Source organism: Microplitis mediator, chromosome 7 (genome assembly GCF_029852145.1).
Source record: "Microplitis mediator isolate UGA2020A chromosome 7, iyMicMedi2.1, whole genome shotgun sequence".
Taxonomy (NCBI): Eukaryota; Metazoa; Arthropoda; class Insecta; order Hymenoptera; family Braconidae; genus Microplitis; species Microplitis mediator.
In genome coordinates, this window is record NC_079975.1 from 1,698,860 (window position 1) to 1,714,834 (window position 15,975).

General features: G+C 31.6%; 2 protein-coding genes across 5 annotated transcripts in view; both read left to right on the forward strand.

The window, feature by feature from the left end:
* Positions 1-3,945, forward strand: part of LOC130671443 (glypican-6) — a 71,941-nt gene extending 67,996 nt beyond the window's left edge. The window contains exon 8 of the mRNA XM_057475335.1: positions 292-3,945. Coding sequence (XP_057331318.1) covers positions 292-701 — 410 coding nt within the window. The 3' untranslated portion in view covers positions 702-3,945. The remainder of the gene's footprint in view (positions 1-291) is intronic.
* A 2,726-nt stretch (positions 3,946-6,671) lies between these two features.
* LOC130671282 (phosphatidate cytidylyltransferase, mitochondrial) lies at positions 6,672-12,977 on the forward strand. 4 transcript variants are annotated; one of them, XM_057475071.1, is made up of 5 exons: positions 6,679-6,944; positions 9,332-10,960; positions 11,519-11,695; positions 12,184-12,297; positions 12,374-12,977. In XM_057475071.1, the coding sequence occupies exons 2-5, from the start codon at positions 9,341-9,343 to the stop codon at positions 12,530-12,532; spliced, it is 2,070 nt and encodes a 689-aa protein (XP_057331054.1). In that variant the 5' UTR covers positions 6,679-6,944; positions 9,332-9,340; the 3' UTR covers positions 12,533-12,977. The 4 variants fall into 4 exon arrangements, with proteins under 4 accessions (XP_057331056.1, XP_057331055.1, XP_057331054.1 ...); XM_057475072.1 differs by lacking the exons at positions 11,519-11,695; positions 12,184-12,297; positions 12,374-12,977 and adding an exon at positions 11,270-11,441 and having other exon boundaries at positions 6,676-6,944; XM_057475074.1 differs by lacking the exons at positions 6,679-6,944; positions 9,332-10,960; positions 11,519-11,695; positions 12,184-12,297; positions 12,374-12,977 and adding exons at positions 6,967-7,114; positions 7,245-7,375; positions 7,680-9,325.
* The last annotated feature ends 2,998 nt before the right edge of the window (positions 12,978-15,975 follow it).

The following is a 15,975-nucleotide window of genomic DNA, read 5'->3' on the forward strand; positions in this document are numbered from 1 at the left end:
TATCATCCGCGAAACATAGACAGTAAATTTTCATCATTAATTTGTCGATTTTTCCTGTTGTTAGTTTATAATTTCGAGAATTTTAACGGAGGCTCATAACGGGCTCTCAGGTACAAAACTCCTTAGAGTTCCCCCTTAAGTGGGGGAATTATTTGGACTCAGTGACTCCCGATTGAGAGGAAGAGGCTCATGACGGGTAGTCGACTGCAAAAAATTTTTTAATCTCAATCCAATAATTAAATTCCCACTACCGCCTGAACTCAAAATTTTAACAAAAAATCTAATCCACAGAAGAAATACCCGAAGGATCTGGCAGCGGTTCCGGAGACGGTGCCGACGAGGACCCGATAACCGACGACGAGGACGGATTCAGCGAAGAATCCTCCGGGTACGAGCCCAAGTCCGCGGAACCCATACCGCCGAAAGCTGCGGCACCTGTGCCGGCAGCGGTGCCGCCCCAGGTCGACATAAAGCCCAAGGTGCCGAGCGTCGACGTGAACAACGTCGACCCTCACCCCGACTCCGGCAGTGTCAGCAACACCGACACTAGTCACAACTCGACGACAACCGCGACAGACAGCGGCGGAAGTACCAGCGGAGCCGCGAGTCGCCAGCGAATGTCACTTACTCGCGCGCTCACGTCTTATCTCTTCCCCATCGCCGTCATGTGGTTCGGCGGCTGTCTCACCGAGTGGCTGTGATCTTTCATTACTACCGATCAAGTGGAAATTGTAAATAATTAATTAATCATTTAATATTTAACTATTGAAATAATAAATCCTTACCTACCTTCCTACCTAATTAATTAATTAATTAAAAATTAATGCTGTTAATCGAGCAGATAAATTTATTTATCATCTTTTAAAAGTGACCAATGTGCCATTTTTCATATTTTATTTTTATCTCGTGTCAGTGCCAGATTTTATCCAACCAATGGCCGTTTTTTTTATTTATTTTATTAATTAATTAATTAATTAATTAATTGATTGATTAATAAATGAGTGACTTTGAGTTAAAACTTCAGGACTTAAAAAAAATATAATAAATATAAAAAGACTCTTATTGTATACGAGAGTGAGTTAAACAGGACTGAAAAATTAATTTATTCGATTAACAAATTAATTAATTTGTTTATATATTATTTTTAATTACTCGATAATGAGTATAAATAATAATTATAATTATTGATATTTTAAATTTATTAAAATTTCTCTACTCTCTTTTGTAAAGTGTAAATAAAAAAAAAGTAGCCAAGCAACTTTTGGAGTAAAAAAATAAATTTAATTTTCAAAAATTTAATTGATAATTTTTTTTGAATTTTGTTATTTAGGATAAAGTTGCTTGCGGTTTAGGTTTAGGTTTAGGTTTCGGTGTCAGGTGATAAGATGTATAAAAAAATAAAATTTATAAAATAAATAATAAATCAAAGAGTGGAGATAAAAGAAATTGAAAATACAAAAATAAAAAATAATAATAATAATAACGGGATCCTGTGATAAAATCAAATAAACCCGCGCGTAAAGTCTCGGACTTTGCTCGAGGCGGACAAAATAATAAATAAATATAATGATATGTAAGAAGTAACGTAAGAAGTAATAGACGATTTTGAAAATCTAGTGAAATATTCAGATAACTTATGAATGGTAAATTAATTAATTGACTTATTAATTGATTGATTTATTGATTATTATAAATGATAAATTATAAATAATAATTATTTGTAATTGTATTATATTATTATATACATAGATTTATATATGAAATTAATATAACAAATTTATTGACGAGAGTTTTATCCCAAGGAATATTATTAGGGAATTATTTTTAAGGTGCAATCGTGCATTATTTATACGACTATTTTTTTTTACATTTTTTACTATTTTTTATGCTCATTGTTTTTGTGTTGCTTGTGAATTATGGGCGTGTGCGAATTATTTTTAACATGGGGTTTTTTTAATGGGCAGAAGTTTTGCTTTGAAGGTTTGAAATTTTTTTTATTGTGTTTTTTAATACGAAAGTTTTTTAAAAATAATTTTGAGTAAAAAACAAAAATTTAAGTTTGACAGAATAATTGAAATTTCTATTTTTTTTTTTTAATTTTTCTTTGAAAATTTTATTTTAGATAAACAGGATTTTTGCTTTGAAAAATTTGAAATTTTGTTTATTCAATTTTCCGATGCGAAATTTTTTTTAAAATAATTTTAAGTAAAAAAAAAATTTAATTTTGACAGAATAATCAAAATTTCTGGGTATAAAAAATTAGTAATAGAAAAGCGAATACAAATTTGAAATTGAATTTTTGGATACAAAAAAAAATATGGAAATCTGTGTAAATTTATTTTGTAAATTGAACTGAAGAAAAAGGTTGAGACCAATTCTGGGTGTCGTATAAAATTCAATTAATTTTTTTAATTAGGTGCATGAAAATTTTTATTGACAGTTAAAAATATTTGAAAAATTCAAACTCAAAAATTTAAAAAAGAATTTATGGAAATCGGAGTAAATTTATTTTATAAATGAAACTGAAAAAAAAAGTTGAGACTAATTTTGGATGTTGTATAAAATTCGATTAATTTTTCAAATTAATTACATTAAAATTTTTATCGACAGTTGGAAATATTTAAAAAATTCAAACTCAAAAATTAAAAAAAGAATTTATGGAAATCGGAGTAAATTTATTTTTTAAATTGAACTTAAAACAAAAAAATTGAAATTAATTTTGAGTGTTGTATAAAATTTACTAAATTTTTAAGGTTTGCCGTCAACTGATCCCAACAATTTTATACCACGACAAGTGATCCCTACAAATTGATCCCACCGACATCTGATCCCATCAACAATTGATCGTCAATTGATTTTTATCAACAAATAATTTACATAATTTAACTTTTTATATTTACAACAGTGAATTTTAATTATGTCATAGTAATTAATTAATAATTAATTATTTTATAAATTTGTCAGTGGGATCAATTATCGTGTGATAACTTGTCGGGGATCAGTTGTCATGGAACCAATTTTTAAAATAAATTACATGAAATTTTTTATCTACAACTCAAAATATTGGAGGAATTCAACCCAAAAATAGAAAAAAAATTTATGGAAATCAGTAAATTTATTTTGTAAATTGAACTGAAAAAATAATTGAGACCAATTCTGGGTGTCGTATAAAATTCAATAAATTTTTAAAATAAATTACATTAAATTTTTTATCTACAGTTAAAAATATTGAAAAATTTCAAAAAAATTTATAAATAAATTTGTAAAAAAAAATTAAATGCAATGCAATAAAAAATTTAAAAAATTCGCACATGCTCAATAATTGATTTAAAAAAAACCAGAACTGTCCTACGAATCTAAACAATTTAAATTAAAAGGTTACAGGGTTCTTCAAAGAAGAAAATAAAAGTTGATAGAAAAAAAAAAAGAATTATTGGATAATGTAATAAACAATCGTACTAAATTATAATTATTTAAACTAAATATTAACATTAATATTAATAATAATAATAATGTATTTAAATGTGAGTTTTAATTTACGACAGAGTTGCGAATGCGACCAGTCATTTGCATTTTAATAATTTACCAACAAATAGATGAACAAATCAAGTTGATAAACAACAATAATAATGGTGATAATTTTCATTATTTCGATTATTTAACAAAAATACTTTGATAGAAGGGGACATTTTTTTACTCTGTACATTACGATAAATTTTTCTATTGTATTTAATTCTCCATTCCAACTGATTGACTTTAAAAGTATAAATATATATATTATATATACCAGTGCTATTGATTTAAATAAATAAAAAGTAATTATGATAATAATGATAATTAATTAATAAATGAAAATGTGGATGACAAGTTTATTTATACTGTTTATTAACATGGAATAAGTTTATTATTGACTTAATGAAAAAATTATTTAAATATAAAAATATATCACAGTAATTATCAACTTGTTTTATTGATTTGCTACCGATCCCTTCGAAAAATGACTTTGAAAAGGCCGCGCTTGGACTTTATTTTACGTGATTTAAATGAACTGTTTGGGCGAGGTCGATATTTTAATCTGAATCTACAAGATCTTCAATGGGCGAGAGTCATCCTGTGGTAACTGGAGATCTGGTGGGAATTTTTTGGCAGAAGATCGCGCATCAAAAGGAAGAAATTGAGGAGAACGCTCCTGTAGATTTTTATGGAAAGTCCCGTAGATTTTCTGTTGGAAATAACTCTGTAGAATATGAACATTTTTTGTTCTTCTTGACGTTCTATAGTAGAAAAAACCCCAAAAAGACCTAAGAGAAATTCGTGTTTTGACTTATGATGACGCGCCTGGCCGGAGTGGATGCACTCCAAGTTTTTTTTCGAAAGTTAGCCCGTAACTTTTTCCCTGATAGGAATCACTCATCACAATATGAACGTTTTTTGTTCATTTCGATGTCATCGAGTTAGAGAAGCCCCAAAAAGCCCGCAGAAAAATTTTATGTTCGAGTTATGATCGCGCATAAGACGAGGCAGCATCAGGGACGGTCGAGAAGACGCCAGTCCATGGATTTTTATAAAGAGTGGCCCGTAACTTTGCTGCTGTTGGGAATAAACTATCACAATATAAACGTTTTTTGTTCATTATGATGTCCTCTAGTAGGAAAAGCCCTATAAAGTCCTAAGAAAAATTTATTTTTTGAGTTTAGACCCATATGAAGATGAATGAGGATAAATTAAGATAAATGAGGATGAGGCTTTTCATGATTTCCTACGAAGAGTGGCTCATAACTTTGCGTATGTTAGAAATAACCCATCATAATATAAACGTTTTTTGTTCATTATGATGTCCTCTAGTAGGAAAAGCCCTATAAAGTCCTAAGAAAAATTTATTTTTTGAGTTTAGACCCATATGAAGATGAATGAGGATAAATTAAGATAAATGAGGATGAGGCTGTTCATGATTTCCTATGAAGAGCGGCTCATAACTTTGCGTCTGTTAGGAATAACCCATCATAATATAAACGTTTTTTGTTCATTATGATGTCCTCTAGTAGGAAAAGCCCTATAAAGTCCTAAGAAAAATTTATTTTTTGAGTTTAGACCCATATGAAGATGAATGAGGATAAATTAAGATAAATGAGGATGAGGCTTTTCATGATTTCCTACGAAGAGTGGCTCATAACTTTGCGTATGTTAGAAATAACCCATCATAATATAAACGTTTTTTGTTCATTATGATGTCCTCTAGTAGGAAAAGCCCTATAAAGTCCTAAGAAAAATTTATTTTTTGAGTTTAGACCCATATGAAGATGAATGAGGATAAATTAAGATAAATGAGGATGAGGCTGTTCATGATTTCCTATGAAGAGCGGCTCATAACTTTGCGTCTGTTAGGAATAACCCATCATAATATAAACGTTTTTTGTTCATTATGATGTCCTCTAGTAGGAAAAGCCCTATAAAGTCCTAAGAAAAATTTATTTTTTGAGTTTAGACCCATATGAAGATGAATGAGGATAAATTAAGATAAATGAGGATGAGGCTGTTCATGATTTCCTATGAAGAGCGGCTCATAACTTTGCGTCTGTTAGGAATAACCCATCATAATATAAACGTTTTTTGCTTATTATGATGTCCTCTAGTAGGAAAAACCTAAAAATGTCCTAGAAAGCCCTAAGATAAATGAGGATAAATGAAGATAAATGAGGATGAGGCTGTTCATGATTTCCTATGAAGAGTGGCCCGTAACTTTGCTGCTGTTGGGAATAACCCATCACAATACAAACGTTTTCTGTTCATTATGATGTCCTTTAGTAGGAGAAATCAAAAAAAGTCCTAGGGGAAATGTTTTTTTTGAGTAATCGCCGTCGGGCAGATACGGGCAGATGATACTGTCTATGGTTTTTTATGAAGAGTGGCCTGTAACTTCGCTCCTGTTGGGAATAACCCATCACAATACAGATGTTATTAGTTCATTATGATGTCCTCTAGTAGAAGGAACCCTAAAAAGTCCTAGGAGAAATTTTTTTTTTGACTAATCGATGTCGGGCAGATGCAGGCAGATGCGGGCAAATGACATTGTCTATGTATTTTTTGAAAAGTGGCCCGTAACTTTTTTTCTGTTGAGGATAGCCCAACACAACATAAACATTTTTTGTTCATTATGATGTCCTCTGAAAGGAGAAACGCAAAACAGTCTAGAGAAAAATTTTTTTTTGACTTATAACCATACGTCAAATGAGGAAGGATCAAGGAGGATGACACTGTCTATGTATTTTTATAAAAAATAGCCCGTAACTTTTTCTCTGCTGGGGATAACTCCTCACAATATGATCATTTTTAACCCATTTTGATGCTCTCGTATAAAAAAGTCTAGGGAAAATTTTTTTCTTAACTCAATGCATGAGCGAACGGAGTCAGACAACACTCCATATATTTTCATAAAAATAATAAAAAGATCCCAAGTAAATTTGTCTCCTTTCATCACCGCAGTCTTCTCAACTCAAAACTCCCCAATTTTTTAAAATTTAAAAATTTCCCGCCTAAACTTTCTGCCCAGCGCGCTCTCGCTCTGCCTCTCCAAACTTACCGCGTTTTTTGAAATTCAAATAAACGCGGCAAAATAAAACCAGCCACCCACAGTAGCGCCAAGCCAACGCGTCCAGAATATTTAGAAAAAGCAAAACATTTATCGCATGGCGCACTCGCACTGGGATTTTATACTACACGTTAAAAAAAAAAAAACGTAACAATAATTTATAAATAATATATTTGTTTGTTTTTCATAATATCAGCACCCACTGGAGCTGAAAAACTCTTGCGCTCATCTAAAATATATCGAGTATTTAACTTTCACACCGACAGCAATTAAATGCCGCAAGTAAATATTGTAAAGATGGTCAGTTAAGACTCGCCCCGACATCGCAAGGGATTGCCGATTCATTTGCACTCATGTAAGTTGTCTACCCAATATTTATCACTATATATATATCTATACATTTATATATAATCAAGATGATAAGAATTAGTCAGTAGGTTTTATCTGCCGACGTAATTTCGCAAAAAGCGACTCGGGTTTTTTTAATTTTTTTCAGCTCCAATTCTAACCTAGTGATCGCAAGAAGTCAATATCTTTTTTTTATCATACTCTGAATCACCTAAACGTATATATGTATATATATATATATATATATATATATATGTACATATATACTGATATTAATTTGATTAAATAAAAAAATATTTGGCTTCAGTGAAACGAACGATGGAATCCAGATAAATAAAAAAAAAGTCATATATTTATTAGTATATATATATATTTAGGTATACATATATAGATATATGTAAGTACCGAGGTTGGAAACTACTTTTGATTGATAAAAAAGTAAGAGTTTATTTATTGCAAAATTATGGAGTAAATTTGAATTTCATTTAAAAATTAAATTTTTAAATTTAATTGAGTAAAGAAAAATTATGTAATTATCTGGTTGATTGTGAAATGATTCGAATAAATTAAAAAAATTAGTGTGTATTTAATTTTTAATAATTAATAATTCATGTTGAGCAAAATCGGTTTTAATTTTAGAAATGCAAGAAAATAAAATTAAATATTTAAACTAAAAATTATTTTTTTGTGATTTTAATTATTTACTGATAGATAATGTATACATTTATATAAATATATACAGATAAAAGTCAACGGAAGCAACTCTGGATCAAACGTTAATTAATTAGAGGAACGTAATGAAGAAAATTTGATAGAAATTATAATTAAAGTGGTGGTATAAAATATTTTGTAAAATAATTGGCGAAGAAAAAAATTGAATTTCCAAGATGATGGAGAAAATTATTTCCGAGTCATTCAAAAAAATTCTCCAGGCATTTCCGCACAGTATGCGGTTCTGTTTCGCTTACGGATCGGGTGTAATAAAGCAAACAACGGATCCTAAGAAGAATATGTTGGACCTGATATTTGTCGTGCGTAATTCCGAGCAGTGGCACGCCGAGAATTTAGCCCGCAATCCAACTCACTACGCCCAGCCGCTGCGTTTCCTCGGTCACAAGGTTATCAGTAGATTCCAGGATCACTGGGGCGCGAAAATTTACTACAACACTTTGATAAAATCCGCCGACGAGAGACTGATCAAGTACGGGGTCGTCAGCGAGTCCGCGTTGATAGAAGATCTGCTGGACTGGAATTATCTGTATCTGGCTGGACGGCTGCACAAACCGATCCACATTCTCTGCCCTCCGAGCGACAATTCCTCGATCCAAACTGCCCTGGCGCAGAATTTAAAAAATGCCGTGCACGCGGCTCTGCTGCTTCTGCCGGAAAAATTCACAGAAATTGATTTTTACCGAACGATCGCGGGACTGTCGTACCAAGGAGACTTCCGCATGATTTTTGGTGAAGACAAATCGAAGATTGCAAATATTGTCATGCCGCAACTGTCAAGTTTTCAGGAATTATATGAACCGGTTCTAAAATTGTTTGACCACTGCCTCGACATGCCGAGAGCTGATGGGACCGCGATTTGTCATCAGGATGACAGTCCCGCTGGGCGCATTCATCATCTCTATCAACTGCCGAGAACTCCGCAGAAAAAATTGGCCCGGTTTTGGTCCAGGGGTCGCCGTACTCAGGACATGGAGGATTGTCTGAGGGCGATTGCTCACGATCTTGATTGCAGTGAAATAGTGCAGAGTATACTGAGTGACATTGTCTGGCGGTCAAGTGTCTCGCAGAGTATCAAAGGTATCGCTACCGCGGGAGTAATTAAATCTGTTAAATACAGCGGTAATAAAATAATTAAAATGATTAATTCTTATCAGTCGAAACCGAAACTAAAAGATTTAATAAAATTTAAACAGTTACAAGAAAGTAAAAATAATTTTGTTAATTTAAATGATAAATTGGTAAAAAAAAATGTCGATTCAAAGTTAAATCAAGAGTTGAAAATTGATGATAAAAAAATAATATTAATTAATGAACACAATAAATTATTGAGCCAAGAAGAAAAATTATTGAGCCAAGAAGAAAAATCATTGAGTCAAGAAAAAAAATTAAAGGATCAAGAATTGAAATTAAAAGAGCAAGAAAAAAAATTACATGATCAAGAATTAAAATTACAAGATCAAGAAAAAAAATTAATGAAACAAGAAAATATTTCAGTGGATTTAAAAATAATTAAGGAAGAATCAAATTCTAAAAAAAATAATTAATCAAAAATAGTTTAATTAAATAATAAATAAAATTAATTAATAGCTGTAGTTAAAAAAAAAAAACTCTATGAAATAAAAGTACTATTTAAAAAATAATAATAGATAATTTTTGTTATAGTTTTAGAGTATGACGACAATGGATTCAGATTCCGAGAGTCAAGACAGCGACGAAGGTAGACGTTTTCGTTTTGAAGCGACACGTAAAGACGCAATTGTTAATCAATTGCACCCCCACCGTCGGAACCCGTCGCCATTTAGGCCGAATCGTCGTCCAGGATCGCGGGACAGGTCGCGGCACGACCGGTCAAGGAGCCACGAGCGACGCAAGGAGTCACGAGGGGACCGGCACAGCGATCGGCATGGAAGCGGTCGCGGAAGAAGCAGAAGCAGCTCCAAGGATCCAGTGCGCGGAAGCAAAAATTCAAAGGAAGAGTTACGCGGGCGCAAAGACAAAGACGACAGGCATCGCGAGCACAACCACAAGAGCATCCACGGCAAAGAGTCCTACGACCGCCGGGACTCGAGGTCAAGAGACTCCAGGTCGAAGGACCCGAGAGACCTGAAACGCGACCGCCGCAGATCGAGGGATTCCTATGATCGTCGCAGTGACAAACGCGAGCGTGGCCGCAGGTACTCGAGGGAACGCGACAGGCATAAAAAGTCTCGGGACAACGACAGAGTTCCGGATGCTGGTAATAATGGTGATAAAACTTCGACGAATGATAATGATAATGATAATGATAATGATGATAGAATCTCAATACTATCAGACAACCAAGACTGTAAAGATTTAAATTTAAGTGATTTTGATATCGTATCTGACACTGAAGGCAACTCGCACTCGGATTCATCATTGAGGGATCGAAACTGGAGAGCCGGTTCTACAGATCCGAAAAAATCACGATCAAGATCACGATGTAGGTCTAGATCCAGGTCCAGGACTAGATTGAGGACTAGGTCGAGGTCTAAGTCTAGGCCCCGGTCCCGGTCCAAGTCGAAATCGAAGTCAAAATCAATCTCGAGAACGAGATCTAGACCCAAAACGCCGCCAGTTATTGTTGTTGATGAGATAATAATTGACGACGAGGACGAGGATCAAGACGAAGAGGAGGATGACGATGACCTAGGACAATTTAACACAGATACCTTCTCAGACATACTGCTGGGCAATGCATCAACATCAGCTCCATCAATTTGTAGTATTAGTGATAATGATAAATTAAAAATATGTACAGATTTAATAGATAACTTAAGTGATGATGACGATAATAAGAACTACAGCAATCTTACTATTGATGACGACGAAGAAGATTCTGTTAAAATATTAAGCGGCGACGACTGTTACGGGCCTACTCTGCCACCAAAGAGTACGGCCAAGTCTGAAACAAAAGACAAGAACTCGGAGCAGAAGATTATTGGCCCCTGTTTGCCGGACAGTTTGCGAAAAATTGACGGAGATGACAAAGAAGCTTTCGGACCGAGTTTGCCGCCCTCGCTGCAGAGACTCGACGAGGACAGAGCGAAGCGGACGATCGGGCCCTCGTTGCCCAGGCATCTGATGGAACACCTTGACGACGAGGACGATTTCTTGATGGACGTTGACGTTGACGGGGAGGTTGATGATATTGATGAGGAAGAGGGCATGCTGGGACCTCTGCCTGCGGACCATCCGGCCATCAGCAGCGACAGGATTCAGCGGCAGTTGGAGTACAGGGCGAGATTAATTAAAGAAGAACTTGCCGAGATTGTAAGCATTTGTTTTTATTTTTTTATTTTTTAGAGGGACAAAATTATTTATTTTTAAACGGCCAATTTGTCACTTTTTTTTTAATTTTTGGATTGGAGTAAAAAAATTTAATATGTAGACTTTTTTTTTTGTGGGAAACTTTTAAATTTTTAAAATGAAAAACTGAAGTAGAAATGGATAATTTTTATTTTTGAACCGCGGATTGGAGTCAATTAAATTTTGGTGGCGGGAAATTTGTTTTTGTTGATAAATTTTTTTAATTTTGATAATTTAATAGATTAAACAAAATTATTTTTGTTTTTGTATCAGATAATAACAAACGAAGATTTAACGTGAATGGAGAGTCAAAATTTCAGCGAGTTCTGCTCCGAGGACAATAACTCTTCTCTTCATGCTTATTTATAAAACGAAATGAAATAGAATTAAATTAAATTAAATATTAATAAACTATCTCAGAAAAATAAAAGCCGTAGATTTTTATCCCTCTAAAAAATATATATTTTATTTTGCTGCTAATTGTAACTGAATAATTATTAAATGAATTGATTGGTTAATTAGGACTATCGGGAAGAAAAAAAACGTGAAGAATGGATGACCGAATTGCCGGCAGTCAGAGCTGCTAATCTAGGACTGGGTCCGAGAAAATTTCGTGCTAAAGAGGGACCTGATTTTTCAGACAGATCTAGTTGGACTGACACTCCTGCTGATCGTGAACGCAAACAAAAAGAGCTCAAGGTAATTTATTTTATTAATAATTTAATTGTCAAAATAATTACAAAAAAATTAAATTACTGGCAATTATTCCCAGATTAATTTATTTTATCTGAGAAATTTTTGTCATTGGACACTTGGTCATTTTCTGGCTGTTTTATGAGAGACTAAAATATCTGAGAAAATCTAGGTGTCATTAATTGGGACGTGGAGAATAAAATTTTCTTTAATTAATCATTTTAAGTAAAAAAAATCTTGATTAATTTTTTTCGGTATCGGTTCTCTTGAAATTTTTTGTGTTAAAAATCAAAAAATTTAGTCTGTAAATTGACATCTTTTATGGCAAATAAAAAAAATAAACTTGTCGCGAGTTAGAATTTTTTTTATGATGATTGCCAACGAAAAATTTGAAAAAGAAATTTTGTAAAAAATTTGGATCTAAGAAATTTTATTTTATCGACGTCAGTGTCAGTGATTTGAATAAAATTGTTAATAAAAATTTTTAAATTTAGATGGGAAAAAGACCCGCCGAAGCCGTAGATGAGAGTCCGAAGGAAAAGTCAAGTAAGAGACGTGAAAAATCACTACTCGAAATGCATCAGAAGAAATTGAATAAAAAAAGACGGGTAATTATTTACCATTGTTATTATTATTGACATTAATTATTAGAGTGTCTAATTAATGAATTTATTTTAATTACAGAAAGAAGAAAAAGACGCGAAAAAAAATAAAACCACAGTACGTAGACCATTCGATCGCGACATCGACATGCAAGTTAATCGTTTTGACGACGCACGTAAAAAAAGTATTTTAATGAAAGCTCAGGCACTCGACGACAGATTTTCGCGCGGCAAAATTTAAAGTTATGTTTTAGTTTAACTTTACTTTGTTTTTAACTTTTTAATTTAATACATTAATATAAAATAAAAAAAATGAAATAAAATAAATTTAAAGTGAACACGAGTGAAAGATAAAACAAGTGACCGGTACGTGAAATTGGTGCCTTGTTATATTTTTTATTTTTCGGTGACTGCGTCGGTCTTATCAATTAAAAATAATCATTAATTTATCACTATTTAATTAAGTCAAATTAATTAATTGCCCAATCCAATTTTCAAAAAAAATCGTACTGTAATTTTTTTAATTTTTGTAATTTAATTAATTAACTTGTTAATTAAATTCCAGTCTAATTTCTGTACAATTAATTTTTATGTAAATAATTTCATAATTGGTTACTGATTATTAATATTATTATAAACAGTAAAGGCAGAACATTAATCAATTAGTCATTAATTAATAATTATTATTATCATTATCATTATTATTAATTTTTTAAAAAACTCAATGTATAGATGTAATTATAATTGTTTTATTTTTTGTTTTAATTATGTTTAATAAATAATTTCTTTTCTTTCCATTAAATAAAATATTTCGGAAATGTATATGTTACATTTATCAATTAGTAATATTACGTGTGCTGAATAATTTTTGTTATTTATTGTCTTTTTTTATAACGATCGTTTATAAAAGCTTATAAATTTAAATGACAAATGTATCATGCTTATCAATCTACGAAAATAATTTGTAATAGAGAGAAAAGTGACTTATAAATAAATGAAATAAAAAAATAACATAATTCAGGCAGTGTTACAATTCTACTCACATCTCTACTCAAGGGAAAAAAACTTTACTCAGCCTTAACTCTACTCAGTTTTTTTTACTCAGGTTTAACTCTACTCAGTTATATCTTTACTCAGCTTCATCTCTACTTACATATTTTAGCCTATCGATAAAATATCAATTTGTGAGTAGAGTTGTAGCTGAGTAAAAAAAACTGAGTAGAGTTGAGGCTGAGTAAAGTTGTTTTCTCTTGAGTAGAGATGTTGCGAGTAGAATTGTAACACTGTCATAATTCATATTCATATTGATTTTCTATAGATTCTTTTAAACGGTGACAAGCCTAGATTTCCTATCGATTTTCTTAGACGGTGAGTTTTCGTTTTCTTTGGATTTTATTAAAATCCTTAGAAGTTATATAGAAATTTTTGAATTAAAAATTTTCTTTTTGATTTAAAATTTACGGTCAGTAACTAAGAAAAATGAGTGTAAATGTAACTGACAAGTGGGAATTTTTAAAACTTGATAAAAAAGTGTCATCGTGATCTGTGTAACAGAGCTAGAGCATTTCCGTATGCGCCCGAAGTAATTAATTTATTAATGATACTGAAGTTAGTAGACGTCTAATAATTTTTGGATTTTTTTTAGACGATAAACCATAAAAAAAAAATATTTGAAAAACTGCACCTGTAGTTTTTTAAATTTTCTACATGTACATTTTTTTATTTTATTTTTTTGCAATTGATTTGTTGAAAAACATAAGCTCAAAAATTTTTAAATGTCTGCTAACTTCAGGATCATAATTTATTAATAATTATTCTTATTATTTGCGCGGTAAATTTAAATATTTGAAAAATAAATTATTAAATGGAGATAAATTAAAATTCGTAAATCAAAATAAAATGGCGGCAAAGTACAATAGAAAAATAGGCTTGCAGGCACACCGTCAAAAGTAAAAATTTCAGAAGTATACCAACTTCAGAAACTCACAGTTAGGAATGTAAAAAATAAAGATGGTTCATAATTCAGAATGACAAATCATCACCTTGTCAAAAACATCGAATCTCTAATCTTTATATCAACACATACTCAGAATTTACAATATTCATTCTTTCGTAATAAAGAATTAACAATATTTAGAATGACAATATTTCAGAAATCCAATACTTCCGAAATATTCAAACTACGAACGCCAATTCTTCAGAATTACATTTTATACGAATGACCATTTTAGTAAAATTTTCTAAGCTTTGCTGACAGTCGGTATTACAGACTTTCCCTATGAATTTACCATTATCATGTGAGTGCTTTGGCGGATTGATTGGGTTTAAAAAATTTGTATGACTCGTTATGTAATAATTATATATGAATTTTACGAGTTTAATTTGTATGAAACGATTATATTGAATGTACTGAATTAAGATAGAAGTGCTATTTATGACCAGTGTTTTATTTTTAGACCTTTAATATTTCATTTTAATTAATGGAGAAGTATAAAAAAAAAAAAAATTCATTCTAATACAGTAAAAAAAAAATGTTGGAAAATCCAAAAGTGCACACCTCAATCGCTCAATTTATTTTTAATCATTACTTTTATTATTATATAATATTAATATATTTTTTAACTTCCCGCTAAGAAAATCGACGATTTTCGAAAAATTGGGAAGTTATTGTTTTCACCCCGATTTTCGAAAGTCGAGTTTTCATCAGATGTCGACGTTTTGAGGTCCTAGGAAGCTATTCTGACTATTTTCAGAATGATGTCCGAGTGTATGTATGTATGTATGTATGTATGTATGTGTGTGTGTGTGTGTGTGTGTGTGTGTGTGTGTGTGTGTGTAAACTCTTTGTAACTTTTTAACTAATGAATCGATTTGGATGGTTGAGGTGGCAATCAAAAGAGCTTGTTGGCCCGCAACTTTCCTAAAAATTTCAGATCATTTGATCAAGTAGACTCGAAGATATTGGCGAATTAATGAAAAAAAAAAATTTTTTTTTTAGTTTTTTAGTGATTTCTCAGAAACGACTCGAACGATTGATTTCAAAATCTAATCAGCTCTAGACCTTTATAAGCCGCGTCGAATGCCACCTTAACCATCTCAATCGGTTAATTTGTTCGAGAGATATCGATGGCGAAAGAAATGGTAGAAAACGTTTTTTTTCGATTATCTTTGAAGTGACTCGTCTGATCAATTTTAAAATTTAATCGGCTGTAGAGTTCAAGAAAACGCGCCAATTGCCACCTCAAACGTCAAAATCGGTTGATTAGTTCAGAAGATATCGGCGCTGAAAAGTTAAAAAAATAACATTTTATGTTATTTTTTCCGGATAAATCAAAATATCATGTGCTAAAATTGTGCTAATATGCTAAACTTGTTCCTTAGTTTTAAAGATATCGTCATCAAAAAATTGAAAAAACCCAGTCGTTAATGTTTTTCTCGGATTTTCAATATATTATTGCTCTGACCTAAGTCAAAAATCATTCAAATCTTGATTTTGATCACTGACATTGATTTCTGCCTCAATACATTTATTTCAGAGAACATAATCGATAATAAAAATTTAAAAGCCGCTTCTTTATTGATGGTTTTCGATTCTTAACATTTCAAACTCTAGCATGAAACGTAACTTGATAGAGCTTAAAAGGCTCATAATAAAATGATTTCATGTAATAGCATTTTCGAGCT

Bases quoted from the DNA above. Each gene is read 5' to 3' on its own strand.
- LOC130671282 (XM_057475071.1), top strand. From the start codon at position 9,341: ATGACGACAATGGATTCAGATTCCGAGAGTCAAGACAGCGACGAAGGT. The intron at 10,961-11,518 runs GTAAGCATTTGT...TTGGTTAATTAG, and splicing joins AAGAAGAACTTGCCGAGATT to GACTATCGGGAAGAAAAAAA. The intron at 11,696-12,183 runs GTAATTTATTTT...TTTTAAATTTAG, and splicing joins GCAAACAAAAAGAGCTCAAG to ATGGGAAAAAGACCCGCCGA.